Source organism: Aphelocoma coerulescens (assembly GCF_041296385.1).
Source record: "Aphelocoma coerulescens isolate FSJ_1873_10779 chromosome Z unlocalized genomic scaffold, UR_Acoe_1.0 ChrZ, whole genome shotgun sequence".
Classification (NCBI taxonomy): domain Eukaryota; kingdom Metazoa; phylum Chordata; class Aves; order Passeriformes; family Corvidae; genus Aphelocoma; species Aphelocoma coerulescens.
In genome coordinates this window covers 16877306-16891204 of record NW_027184085.1, presented here as the reverse complement: position 1 = coordinate 16891204, position 13899 = coordinate 16877306, and the positions used below count along the sequence as shown (strand labels likewise).

Sequence of the window (13899 nt, the reverse complement as noted above, 5' to 3'; positions counted from 1 at the left end):
AATCTTTTGTAAGAAATCAAATCATCCTGCCTCTCTAATCTTTCCCTACCAAAGTTTTGCCTGTTTCTTTTGAGGTAAAGACAAAAAGAGGAAAATTCCAACTCATGGCCGCACTTCTACAACAGAAATGTGACAAAACTCTGTAAGCAATACTTTGTTACCAAAGGTGAAAAGCTGCATATTTCTGGAGCTCTAGCACCTACTGTGAACCACTCAACAATCCTTCAATGATGTTGCTCTCCCCATTTTACCTTTCTAGAACAAAATACTGACCACAGGATTCAGTAAATCTGACTTTCAGCATTTTATGTTTACAAATACTCAGTGTCTTGAGCACCCAGGAAATGAAATTCTGACTTTCTCCACATTAGAATCAAAAGTTCCTGGCTTATAGTTCAAAAGTACGAATTCACAGAGATTTACCTAATTTTTTTAAATAACCAAAAGTTAAAACGTTCAAATGGGTCATAACGAACTTTAGAACATTTTCTACCCTAACTGGGCAAGTTTAATGTTTCAAAATTAGACCTCCCCAATCAAAAAAGGGTAGAAGAAAACACAGATCAAGAATCAATGTCTGATCTTACCTCAGTTGTCATTACCAAACAAGAAGCTGTAGGGTTAATGGTGACATCCCCAGTCATCAAACCAACATCCTGAAATTCTTCATACATCTCACGGTACTTCTGATTACTCAAAGCTTTAATTGGACTTGTAAATATCACACGCTGCTTTTCCCTCAAAGCCAGGGCAATTGCATACCTGTATTCAAACAATGTCCATATTAACAGCTGTCAGGAAGACAGAGCATATGACTTTGTTTAAAAACAAAATAAATTGCACAATTCAGAATACGAAGAGAACGATACACAGCATTTGAACCCACACTCTTAACACATTTAGCATTTCATATCTAGATTAGTAAGTTCAGTGCAACCTTAAATCAACTACATATGCATCTCTGGAGAATGAAAAACCTTTAAACACCAAGTTAGCTGATTTTTATGGACACCAGAGTACACGTAGTTTAATTTAAAAACTGTCATTCTCTCACAACAAAACTATTATTACTTGAAGCCATGCTCTAACATATCTTCATGTACACTTCACTCCTTGCTTCAGGTCAGCAAAGCCACTTCACTGCCTGAACCAAACTCTGGCAGAAAATATACACTACCTTTTAAAAATTTCTTGCCCAATAAACACAAAGTTGCCAACTAAAGCAAACCAGTGCTTCCAACAAAGCAAAAAAACCACACAAGAAAGTCCTTACTAGTTCTATCCAAGGGCTAGAAAACAAAGGTATTTTTTCTAGATTAACAGAAATCTGTATTGAAGAAGCTTCCATTTCAATCTATACAGCAACACTTTGACAGTTTAAAAATAAAAGCTAAGCTTAAACACAAATTAAACCTTTTGTTACCCACTAAATGATGAAAGATGTAAATTTCATATTCAAGGGTAGCCAATTTAATTCTAACACCGATGGACTGAATGTTGCATCAAGAAATTGAGACACAACAGCTACTGACAGCACAAGAAAGTGACAGAATGGACATCACACTGTTCTTTCATTAGAGCCTGTTAGAAAAGTACTTACTCAGCACAAACAGTTTTACCAGCTGATGTATGAGCTGACACTAACACAGACTGGTTATTATCTACACAAAGAATAGCTTCTCTCTGGAAGGCATCAAGAATAAATGGATATTCCTAGAAAGAGAAAAAACAAAAACATTACAGAATTTTAATACAGACTTACATCTAATTAATTTTCTGACTGACCTAGTGTGTAAATTAGAGACAGGAACTAAATCCTGCAGATACTTGTAATTTCTGCTGATCTAATCCAGTATTATGCAATGACTTTGTATTTAAATATTTTTATCTCATACCATACCTAAGATTTTTGCTTATGTCCTGTTGTCATAGCAAATGAAAATCTTGCCTTGATGACTGAATTTTCTCTAATTTACTAGCTTAGGAAGAGAAACTAAAATGATGCCACCACCTGATGTAACAAAAAGAACGGACATCATAACAGCCTATCCACCTCATTCAACCACATAATTTTCTCTACAGAATTTTAAATACAGAAACATCAATCTTATTTATGACAGGCTATCTTTTACAGACTTTACTGACAAAGTACGTAATTTTTCCCCTCTGCTCTCACCTACTATGTAAAGCATGTACAAGAAGAAAAAGAAATGGAATCTACCACATACTTTTGCAGCTTTTCCAGTTCTTGGCTTCAGACCCGTGAATTCTTCATTTGCTGGAAGCGCAACCTACAAAACACATTTAAAATAAAAACAGTTGCAGATTTCTGTGTCCACAGCAGTGACATTTCTGGCAATATGAAGTATATGAAAACCAATCTGAATTTCTGTTATCCTGTTTCTACAAGCTCATGTGTCCAGGGTTCATCCCTTCCTCTCAAGAGTTTTTCTATCAATCTCTTTATTCTTCTGCCCCAACAACGCTCCTTCTCTCACTTCTCTGATATCCCTACTGTATTGTGTGAGATATTACTGCTTCAGCTACCTTGGAATACTAGCTTTTCAGGCCAAGACACAATCATGTCTTCTGGCCAGTGGATGTTCGAAGTAATTACTGAGCTCACATTGATAAACATTCCCTTTTCAAGTACACTGTATTTATACTGGTAACATTCCCGTTCCTTGCCAATATCTAACAGTTAATCACTTTAAATACTTAAGCTCTCTATACTTACTAAGTGATGGCAAACCTTTACCAGACATCTCAAAATAACAAAAACTGTACAGACACATGAGCTTTAGAACCTTTATCAGCAAATGTTTATTCAATTCCTTCATTACAAAAGTCTGATGATACAGAGCCCTTGAATGTGACCCTAATTAACTTGAGTTAGTTCTGGAAAACAGCACACAAGAGAAAAAGACCATAACAGTACAAGGAATTTAAAATTTACATATTTGATTCTCATATGAACTCTTTCTGATAGTCATATGTAGATGCAGGATGATTTAAGAAAACCCAACATTAATAGTTTATATTTCTTGTATTTGAATTTGTATTTCTGTCTATGAACACAACTTGAAAATGGAAGCTTTCATTACTTTGCATATAAAATAATCTTTACGAGAAAGTCTTTCATTCTTGAACTAGAATAGCAGAATACCTCAATGCTCTGATCACACTACGAACACAAACATGTTTTACCAACCAGTAGGTTCATCTCCTCAAAAATAGTGCTCAAAATGTTCTTGTACCTTACAAATATGGAAACCTATCAGCATTATGATTTGAGTCTTTCACAATCACTCATTTTATTTTAAGTATGATTGAAACTCTTTCTGGTAAAATATTCTACTAATTTTTCAAGTGCATTTTGTGCATGCTCAGTGTCAGACAGACACTTCAAACTCCTCACAACCTTAAACACAGTATGAAGTACTGTATCTGCTAGAGTGCAGGAAAGCTCTGGAGAGGTATCAGGACAGGCTGGATCAATGCGCAAAGACCAATGGTGTGAAGCTCAGCAAGGTCAAGTACAAGGTCCTGCCCTTGGGTCACAACAATCCCAACGGGCACTGCAGGCACCCCCAGGTGGGGGGGCAGCTTTTTCTCTGAGGTAATAAGCAAAAGGAGGGTATGAAATGACCTTAAAATGTGTATGAAGAGATTGAACATTAGAAAAGACTTGTCAAGCACTGGACCAGGCCGTCCAGGAAAGTGGTTATCATCCCTGAAGCTATTTAAGAGATGTGTAAATGTGGCACTTGGGAATAAGGTTTAGGGGAGGATTTGGCAGTGATAGGTTAATGGTTAGACTCAATGACCAAAAAAGCCTTTTCCAACCTTAAAAATTCAGTGATTCTATGATCTAATAATTACAAGTGGAATAACGAATACTGTAATACTGGCAAGATACACACAATTAGGTGAAACAAGCTTATTTTTCATCTGCATTTTCACTGCACTCACCTCATGTGTACAACCTTCAACAGTTTCCACAGACTGCACCTTTACTTGAGGCATCAGATCTGTCAAACTAAAAAGATATGAGTTAGGATTGCCAAAATAAGTACTCAAAAATCCTGATCTTTATAAATGTGAATATGTTGAATTTCACCTCTACTTGAATTGCAACACTAAAAAAAAAGGATGCATAGTCTTGGCATGGACAGGCAGCAGAGGTTACCACCAGGACTAATACCTGTAAATTAAAATTTTGCTACCACATAAATCTACTTTAGCTATTGACTCAAAAATTGCACCACACAACAGCACTTGGGTCACATTTATTCCCATAAAGTTTTATGATTAAATGAGAACTTTTTTCAATACATAATGAAACAAAATTCAAGACCTGTACTCCTGCTACTAGTCAAGACAGAGTAAGCAGCTTGAAGCATCGCAAGCAGCTGCCTGAGGACAAGGCTCCTCTTTTCTTTACCAGTTCCTTCTCTCATGGCCACAAGGGCCTAATGTCTCAATGCAAGAAACTGTTTATTTCTGATGGTTTTAACATACTTAGCAAGCTACTTCAGGCAAGTATACATTCTACTGATACCACCAACACAGAAAATGACTAAAAGTATTGTCTCTGGTTCTGTTTTGCTTCTATACAGTTACCCTTCGTTTACAGTGTTTTGAGAAGTCTTCTCATGAGCTTTTCACAGAAAATCTGATACTGAACTTCAGAAAAATTAAATGCAAGACCAAATAACAATGCAGTTACCACCTTACATGCCTCAAAAGCCTTGTTTGTCCTATCTGCCAATTTACTCTTCCTATATCCCAAGCCAACTATGTCTTTCAACATCACAGTACACAGCAAGCCTGTCTCCTCCCACGTACTTCCAGCTCATCTTCTGCTCTATGTGAAAGGAACATGATGGCTTTGAGCAAGAGTCACCGATTCCTATGAGTAGCTACAAATTAATGTACACTTTCTACTGCAAACGTCTACAGGTCTGCAGTATTATCTTAAACACACCCAGTGCTCATCACTGCTGAGGGTGCACTAGCAGCACATTCTCACTTAAACAGATACTGGACAAACTTGTGCAAATTCGTCTTTACATGAAAACACTGCAAAGCTACTTTTTATCAACTGTTCCCAGTGTAGCTTGCTAGGACTACCTTACACATTAAGCCAGGCACTTACTTAACATCTTCTGATAAAATATCTTCCAATTTCGGCTTTTTTCCCAAAAAGACATTTTCAGTACTATCAAGCTCAACTTCCCTTTTTGGCTTTACTATTGCTGGTACTGAAGGCTTTTCTTCCAATCGTTTTCTGCAACAAAAAAAGTAAGAAATTTACATTTTGCCTCATTTATTTAGGTTGTTTCAGGAGAAAAAACAGATATGCCAAGGGAAACTGTGATCCTATTGCACTTGCGAAACAACCCAGGTAACTCCATCTACAAAAACTGTTGTGGAATTTCAAACCAGCACCCAGATAAGATAGCCACCAGGTCCTCATACTCCCCAGCTGACCCTAGCGCCAGGGCTGGCTACAGCTTTAGAGCCAGGGATCCTGGGAAAGTGCCTCACAGAATCACAGAATGGGTCAGGCTGCAAGCGACCACAGGGGGTCATCTGGTCCAACCTCCATGCTCAAGCAGGACCATCCTAGAGCACACTGCACAGGAGTGTGTCCAGATGGTACTTGTATAGGTCCAGTGAGAGAGACTCTCAAAACTCTGGGCAATCTGTTTCAGTGCAGAGTCACCCACGCACTAAAGAAGTTCTTCCTCGTGTTCAGGTGAAACTTTCTGTGCATCAGTTTCTTCCCGTTATCTCTTCTCCTATTGCTCGGCACCACCAAGAGCCTGACTGCATCCTCCCGGCACCCTCCCTTCAGACACTTATAGACGTTGAGTCCCGAGGGGGTTCAGCAGCTCAATCAAGCCGGCAGAAGCCGGGCCCAGCGTTACGGCCCTCACCCCCACCACCAGAGCGCCCCCGGTACAGTTGCCCCAGCCCCGCTCCGCGCCCTTACCCCGGCCTCCTAGCACCCTCGGCGGGGCCTGTTTTGCTTTTCTTGGCGCCAGAGGTGGCGACGGCCGCGTCCTCCTCGAACACGCTGAAGAGCTCATCCCCAAAGGCCTCCGCCATCTTAGCGACCGCGCTCCCACAATGCCCCGCGCAGGGCCTCACGCCACGCGCGAGAGGGGCCCTTCCGGCCCCGCCCCCCGAGGGGAGACAGAGACTCCCGCCGGTGCTGGCACCCAGAGCCGCCCGCACGGCCCGTGCCGTATCCCGATCTCGATTTCTGTCTGGATCTGGCTCTCGGTCCCGATGCCGGACCCTTCCGTGACCCTCCCCCCGGGCACACACCCGGCCCTTCGCCGCTGTGAGGTGACGCGCGAAAATCCGACGCAGGCCGCGCGGCCTACGCGCGTGCGCTGGGGGTGCTGGCCAATGGGAGGCGGCGGCGGCCGCGTCAAGTACGGTGCCCGTATGTGCGCGCGCGCAGGGCGGCGGGAGCGCTATGGGCGGCCGTAACAAGAAGCAGCGCGCGGGCGGCGCGGCTCATGCGGCTGCTGCTGCCACCGCCGCCACCGCCCGCGCCGGCGCCGCCCAGGCCGGGGCAGCCGCGGCCGGGGGTCCGGCCAGCCGGGCTGCCCCGCCGCGACCAGCACCTGCCTCCAAGGAGCCGCGTGTCAAACAAGGTACCGCGCCCCACGGAGCCCGGGGAGCGGCCGTGCCGTGCGGACGAGGAGTGGGGCCCGCTGTGCGCGCGGCTGAGGGTGCCTTGGCTGGAAGGGCAGTGCCCTCAGGGAGCCCCCAAGGGTGCGGCTGCTGTGGACTGCGGCGTTACGAGGAGAGGTCGGCCATAGGGGCTGTTGTTTCCCAGCATCGGGAGAGGCAGCTGGAATTACTCCGCTCCTAATCTGGTTGGGCCTGGCTACAGCCCGCCTTGCCTGTCTAGCTGGTCAAGGGAGGCAATCCTCCCCGTCTGGTCGGCTCTAGTGAGGCCGCGTCTGGTGTCCTGTGGCCAGTTTTGAGCTTCTCTGTACAAGAAAGACTAGGAGCTACTGGAGAGTGGATCTACCCAGTGGAGGGTCATAAAGATGATGTATCTCCTTATGAGGAGAGACTGAGGGAGCTGGGCCTGTTCAGAGAAGACTGGGAGGGGCTCTCATAAATGTATATAAATATTTCAAAGGCGTGTGCCAAGAGGGTGGTGCCAGACTCTTTTCCGTGGTACCCAAAATGAGGAGCAATAGCTGCAAACCAGAACACGACAAGTTTTACCTCAACATGAGGAAGAAATCCTATACACTGAGGGTGGCAGGGCAGTGGAACAGGCTGTCCAGGGAGGTCGTGGAGTCACCCTCTCTGGAGACACGCAGAACTCACCTGGATTCATTCCTGCGTCGCCTGCTCTAGGTTGGATAATCTCTAGAGGTCCTTTCCAACTGTACCTATTCTGTGATTCTGCTGCCATGGGTGTCCCTGAGCAGATAAGCCTTGGTGGCATTGATGTGTTAATTACAGAAAGTCTTGTTGTTAGATTATCAGTAGCTCCTGTGGAGCAAGTGTTTGGATGGTACTTTCCCAGATGTATGTCTTTGTTTTGTATGTTATTAAAATTAATGTAATGTGGATTTGGGATTGTTTTAGGGGTTTTTTTCTGTCTTGAAGGAGCTGTTACAGGGCTGGAGGCACTTCTGTGGTGTTGGATAAGATAAGGGATGACTGTTCTGAGTGCAGTCTGAATAATGATACTCTGCAACACTGTGAGATGCCTATTTTCAATAAGCAAGCTTTGCCAGAAGTAGCTCAGATACTATATAACATTAGAACAGCTTGTGTTGCAGACCATGAGCAAATGATGCAATGGCCAGGGCATCTGAGATTCGAATTTGTTAAGAAAAAGTCTTGTAATCTGTTAATATGAGCTTCCTGGACCTGTTAATGTAGTCTGCTTTCACAAGTGTGGGCTCTACCAAGTGTAGTTCTTGTGTCTTCCACTTCTCCAGTAACCACGGTGCTCAGTCCTCTTCAGAAAATATCCTGCTTCTGTCTCAGGTTGCATACTGTGGTGAAAAATCAGTCAGTGTACGTGAAAGCTAAGTTGGTATACTCTAAAGAGCCCATTGGTCAGTGCCAGTGAGTAACTCCTGAGTGCTGACAGCTGTTTGTCTCTCCTGAGCAGAGGTGACCGTACTTTTTCTGAAATGCAGTTACCAAAACCTGGTCTGATCTCAAAGCAGGCTCTCCCAGAGCCATTCTGCAGGCAGCCCAGCATGGATGAACTGTGCCTCCTGGAACAGCACTTAGCCACACAGGCTGGTGGAAGCTGTGCTCAGTTTCTTCCTACCTGTGCAGTACCAGACACTGTATGTGTGCTTGGAAAGTGATGGAATTCATCAGCAAGCTGTGTGTTGTCATTCTAATGACAATAAATAGTTTTGTGAATTAGGGTTTGGTTTTTTTTAATAGTTGTTAAATGAGAAGTATTTAAGAATGGCTGTAGCAGAGCAGACCAAAGGCTTCTGTAACCCAGTGCCCTTTCCTAGGTAGGGGACAAAAGCAGGTATGTAGGTAAGAACAGATCAGGCATGCAGTGATACTGCTGCAGGCTATTCTTACAGGCTCCACCAGCTGTGGCTTAGGGTGTTCCTGAACCAGATATAATTTTTTTTCAATACCCTCCCATATCAATTGATTTCTTTACTTCAGAGCTGTTCTGTCTGCCCTTGGACCTCAGTAAATGTCCACTGTCCATAGCTTTAGTGGCAAAGGGTTCTGTTACATAGCTATGTGCTCTGTAGTAAAGAATCCTTAGCAACCTTGTATGTTCTGAAGCTGCCATTTACTTCCCTATTTGGCAATCCTTTTTCAGTGTTGAGAGAGTGAGCAGTCAATCCCATTTCCTCTCATTATACTCACTGAATTTTATATTTTGTCTGCCAAGAGTCATAGCCCTCTTCACTGTTCCTTGTTTAAGGCCTTTCTTGATTATTATTGTCTTTATGCACCTGCAAGTTTCTGGCAAGTTAGTGTAATAGTTTGCACTAACCTGTGTTTTGTTAGGTCTGCTTTAGCTACTTTAAACAATGTTCTCAATGAGTTTGGTGTAATTGATTGTTATTTGAAATTTGCAGGTCCAAAAACTTACAGTTTTGGTTCAACAACAGATTCCAGTACTGCTGCAAATCTAGATAAATCTGTTCTTAAGGCAAGTATCTTCTTTATGTAAACAACTTTGATTTTCATAATAACTGCTTTAGCTGAGTAAATATTTCTTCAGGTCTGTTTCAGTATTATGTTGTGCACGTAAACTACATTAATGTGTGAGACAGTCACCGTTTTGAGTTTGATATTGTTTAGGGTTTTGAGTGTCCTTTAAGAAATAGGGATAAATTAACAGTGTAGGAGAATGTCTGTCTGTTTTTTAAATAACAAATCATACTTTGCATGCAAGATTATTTTAGGAGTTAGGTTTGGGCTTCTGCTGTGCGTATGGATTTTTCTTCCTGTCAGGAAAGAGTTACAGATTTTATATAACAAACTTCAGTAGTAAGTAAAGCCTGGCTCATGTTTTAGAAGAATTTCAAATATTAGAATTATTATACTAAATTTGTTTTTATAAAGGTGTTTTGGAAGGAGGATATCACAGATTGCATCTTTATGTCCAAATTATCTTATACAAGTAGAGCAGAAAGACCTTGGTTTTTCTGGTAGAAGTTTTTGAAAATTTATGTACGGCATTTCACTTAACATACCAAATTTCCTTGAAAATGTAAATGAGCTTTCTTGGATAAGGAATGAACCCCTCTATTTCAAGTAAAAGCATATAGCTTGCAGAAATAAAAGTATCCTTTTTGTAAGATGTTTAGGCCACTTATGGAAAGCTTGAAATGCTGGAATTTGAATGGCAGAGAGATTTCTGCGTTCTTACATCCTTAGTCATGAAGAGCACTGACATGTCAGAAAAGCTTCTAATGTTTACCTTGTATCAACTAATTTTTTGTTTGCAGGTAATGATAAATGGTAGTTTGGAGAAAAGGATTATCGATGTGATTAACAAACATAAAAACCAAAATGATGACAAAGGAATTATTTCCAAAAGACTAACTGCAAAGAAACTACAGGTACAGTTCAAAGTTTTATTTTCCATTATTTATGTAGAATAAAGTTTGTTTTTTGTCATTTTTATCAAGTGTCATACTACACTTCTGTATACAGTACAAGCCAATACAGCATGCTTTTCAGTAGTTACATTAATGATTAGTCAGTGAAATCAAGAAGTATGCTTATTAGGAAAGGCACATCTTTATGGATTCAGGAACTAAAATCAAGAGGTTTCAGACAACATAGAGGAATAGTACTTAATCTGAATTATTTAGGTTTCCTACATTTTTCATTCCATATACCTGGAAAATTACAGGTATGTCCTTATTTAGCTAGAAAATATATTGTGTACAGAGGCAGGAATGTGGATTTATTTATACCTATGCACGCATATTTAGAAAAAAGTATTATAAACTCTGTGTGCAAAACAATTTTCTGCTTAACTTTTAGATACATTGTTGCACATTGTTTATCTCCCTTTAATGCTGACTTTCTGATATGTGGGAAATAGAACTTTGCAAGCCTGTGTTACATTGTTATATTAAATACTAACCTTTTCTGGCTGTCTTATTTATAGGATGTGTACATGGCTTTACAACGATTCTCTTTTAAGACTGAGCACATTGAAGAAGCAATGAAAAATACACTTCTATATGGCGGCGATCTTCACTCTGCACTTGACTGGCTTTGTTTAAACCTTCCCGATGGTGAGTGTGGTGACAAAATAGTTCTTGACAGAAGAGAAACAGGACCTCCTAAGCAGTAGCATTCCTACTTCATAGTAGCAGTTAAATACAATGTGTTTCTAAGACTAGTAGTTACAACAGTGTTCTTTTCCTAGAGGAACACCTGACTGGTTCTGGGATATTTTAGTGTATAAATCTTGTGGTCTTCCTGTTTCTGCACTTGGAGTTCTGTGGAAGTCCAGTGAGCAAATAGTATCTTATATAAATGCTAAAGCCTAATTTTTATTTCTGTTTGTGTTCTTCTATTTGGTTCCCAACACACTTTAAAATATTTTTCTGTAATTATTATTGATATTTTCTGTGACATGTTTTATTTTGAAGATGCCTTGCCTGAAGGTTTTAGCCAGCAATTTGAAGAACAGCAGCAGAAACCTAGAGCAAAATTTCGTTCTGTTGTGTCACAACATGGAACACTGCCTCCCTTAGAAGACAGCAAAAAGAAAGAAAATGGCTCTGAAACTAAGGTAATCTGAAAATCTAATCTGTAGTTACTTGGGGCAGGGTGGGGAGGAGAGAACAAAGCTTTCAAAAATCTGGGAGATGTATTGATTTCAAGCACTGATGTGGAAAATGAAAATGTTGTATGATTGATAGTTGTCACCTGTATTTTAATTTCAGTGGAATGGTAATTTAAAGGTATTTTTCCTGTGAAGTCTAGAAGGTTCTTTGTAGTTCATTTTTGTGGTAAAGCATGGAGAATCTCAGGTTTAAGTTAGGTATTAGGAAGAAATTATTTTCTGTGAGGGTGATGAGACACTGGCACAGATTGCCCGGAGAAGCTGCTGATGCTCCATCCTTGGCAATATTCAAGGCCAGGTTGGATGGGGCTTTGAGCAACCTGCCATAGTGGCAAGTGTCTCTGCCTATGGCAGGGGTGTTGGAACTAGATGATCTCTAAGGTCCCTCCCAATGCAAGCCATTCTATGACTCTATAGATTAATTGTTTAATTTTATCCTATAATGGGTTTATTCTGTTTATTTACATGTGGCACTCTCTACACACTTGCATGGGTTAAAGTTTTTTTTTGATTTCTGTGGTTATTGAATCTTAAACTAGAAAACAAAAAGATTTCATGCAAATAATTTCATTCTTTATAGCAATTATAGTTACTCTAGTGTTAAGATCTATTTAAGTGTATGGTGGGGTATTCACCCTGGTTGGGGAAGTTTGATCCATTTTTTTTCTTGTTATATATATAATTTATATATAAAATCTTAACCAGTAGTTCCTGGATACTGGCAGAAAAAGCATTGTTTTCACATAGTTTATCATTACTTTTAACTTACATTGCTCTTAGGAAACAAATGTGAGGAAAGAGAAAGAATTGAGTATGAAGGAATGGATTTTGCGATACGCCGAGCAACAGAGTGATGAAGAGAAGGAGGAGTCTGTGAAGGAGACAGAGCAAGAAAAATTTGACCCAGTAAGCAGAGTAATGCTTCATGGAAGTCTTTCTAAAAACTGATATATCTGGTACATCTGCATGTGGTGGATCTATTCGTTACAAAATTGTGTGTTACAAATTGGGGATTGAAAACTTCTTTTGTGTTACCAGTAATGCATCTGGCTGCTGAAGGAAAATCTGTTGAAGCTGGTTCTTTTCTAAGTTGTTTTTCCTTTCCCATATTACTTGCACTGGGTTCAAAATGTTGGAATGTAATGTGCAGGAAAAAAAATATAAAATACATTTCAGTGAGATTGAGTGAGTTACTATGAAATTCTGGGAGGTTTTGAGTGTTAGTTAAGTAAAAACGCATTGTTTCCCCATTGTGTAAGCTTGTTACAAAGGATAAAAAACCTGCACTTTATTATGAAGGTCATTGGAAGTGACAAGCATACCATATTCAACTTGTAATTAATAATTCTGTTTGAAATAGAATGAGAGGTATGTACATCTGTCTGCCAAGCTTTCAGAAGCAAAAGAACAAGCAAGCATCTCCAAGCAAGACAAAGACAAGCAAGGCCAGAAAGCAGCACAAGAAAAAATAAGAAGAATTCAGCAAGGTAGAGCTATGCAAGTTATCTGTGTTTTATTTTCTGGTCTGCATGTTTATTAGGTGATTAAATATTGGATTCAGATTGACTTGAAGATGATTTCATTTTCTTTTATGCCACTCTGTGAAATGAAGGCTTTTCTGAATCTGTTCTTTCTTGGTCAAATTCTGAAATGTCAGTAACATTTCACTACTTCTGTTTTTGGGTACTCAGTATGAATTAATGTAGTGTTTTTTAAGCAGTTGGTGGGTGTAAGTTATATTCTCTCTCTGACAGAAATGGCAGTACTTGAGGAACATCCAGTATTTAATCCATCTATAAAGATTTCAAACCAACAGCAAAATGAAAAGAAAAAAATTCCCTCACCTCAACCTCAAGAAACCACTTTGAATTTGAGTTTGCTTGAAAAACCTGATGGTGCTGCAAAGGAAGACAAAGGTGCGTTGGAAGTGATTCAGTATAAGCTTGAATCATACCACAAATTTGCAGAATTAGTTCTTGTTTTTCTAGGTTTGCAGTGATGAGTGAGCAAACTCTGGTTGGAAAGGAAGGTGGATTATCACAGAACCAATGAGCTTGGAAAAGACCTCTGAGACTGAGTCCAACCTATGACCAAACACCACCATGTCCATTAGACCATGGCACTGGGTGCAAAGTCCAGTCTCCTTAAATGGGATGGTGACTCCGCCACCTCCTTGGGCAGCCCATTCCAATGCTTGACAGCCCTTTCTGTGAAGAAATCCGTCCTACTGTCCAGCCTGAACCGCCTTCCCTGATGCGGATTGAGGCTATGTCCTCTTGACGTGTCACTGGTTGCCTGGGAGAAGAGGCCAACCCCCCACCTGGCTGCAGCCTCCTTTCAGGCAGTTGTGGAGAGTGATACGGTCACTCCTGAGCCTCCTTTTCTCCAGGCTAAACACCCCCAGCTCCCTCAGCTGTTCCTCACAGGACTTGTGCTCCAGACCCTTCCCCAGCTCCATTGCCCTTCTCTGGACTCCCTCCAGCACCTCAATGTCTTTCTTGCAGTGAGGGGCCCAGAACTGGACACAGCACTCGAGGTGTGGCCTCACCAGT

The 13899-nt window shown here is 41.1% G+C and overlaps 2 protein-coding genes across 4 annotated transcripts in view; one reads left to right on the top strand and one right to left on the bottom strand.

The window, feature by feature from the left end:
* The window catches only part of MTREX (Mtr4 exosome RNA helicase), a 42238-nt gene extending 36085 nt beyond the window's left edge, over positions 1-6153 (bottom strand). For all 3 annotated transcript variants that reach the window (XR_011147628.1, XM_069000795.1, XM_069000796.1), the window contains exons 1-6: positions 5999-6153; positions 5159-5290; positions 3973-4039; positions 2229-2291; positions 1601-1713; positions 588-762 (exon numbers count right to left, since the gene is read on the bottom strand). Coding sequence is in view for 2 of the 3 variants with exons in the window: in XM_069000795.1 (XP_068856896.1) it covers positions 588-762; positions 1601-1713; positions 2229-2291; positions 3973-4039; positions 5159-5290; positions 5999-6114 (666 nt within the window). In the remaining variant the exon portion in view is untranslated. The remainder of the gene's footprint in view (positions 1-587; positions 763-1600; positions 1714-2228; positions 2292-3972; positions 4040-5158; positions 5291-5998) is intronic.
* Positions 6154-6475: 322 nt separating this feature from the next.
* Positions 6476-13899, top strand: part of DHX29 (DExH-box helicase 29) — a 29761-nt gene continuing 22337 nt past the window's right edge. Inside the window, exons 1-8 of the mRNA XM_069000794.1 lie at positions 6476-6671; positions 9114-9187; positions 9990-10103; positions 10661-10790; positions 11151-11293; positions 12128-12253; positions 12708-12834; positions 13102-13263. Coding sequence (XP_068856895.1) covers positions 6491-6671; positions 9114-9187; positions 9990-10103; positions 10661-10790; positions 11151-11293; positions 12128-12253; positions 12708-12834; positions 13102-13263 — 1057 coding nt within the window. The 5' untranslated portion in view covers positions 6476-6490. The remainder of the gene's footprint in view (positions 6672-9113; positions 9188-9989; positions 10104-10660; positions 10791-11150; positions 11294-12127; positions 12254-12707; positions 12835-13101; positions 13264-13899) is intronic.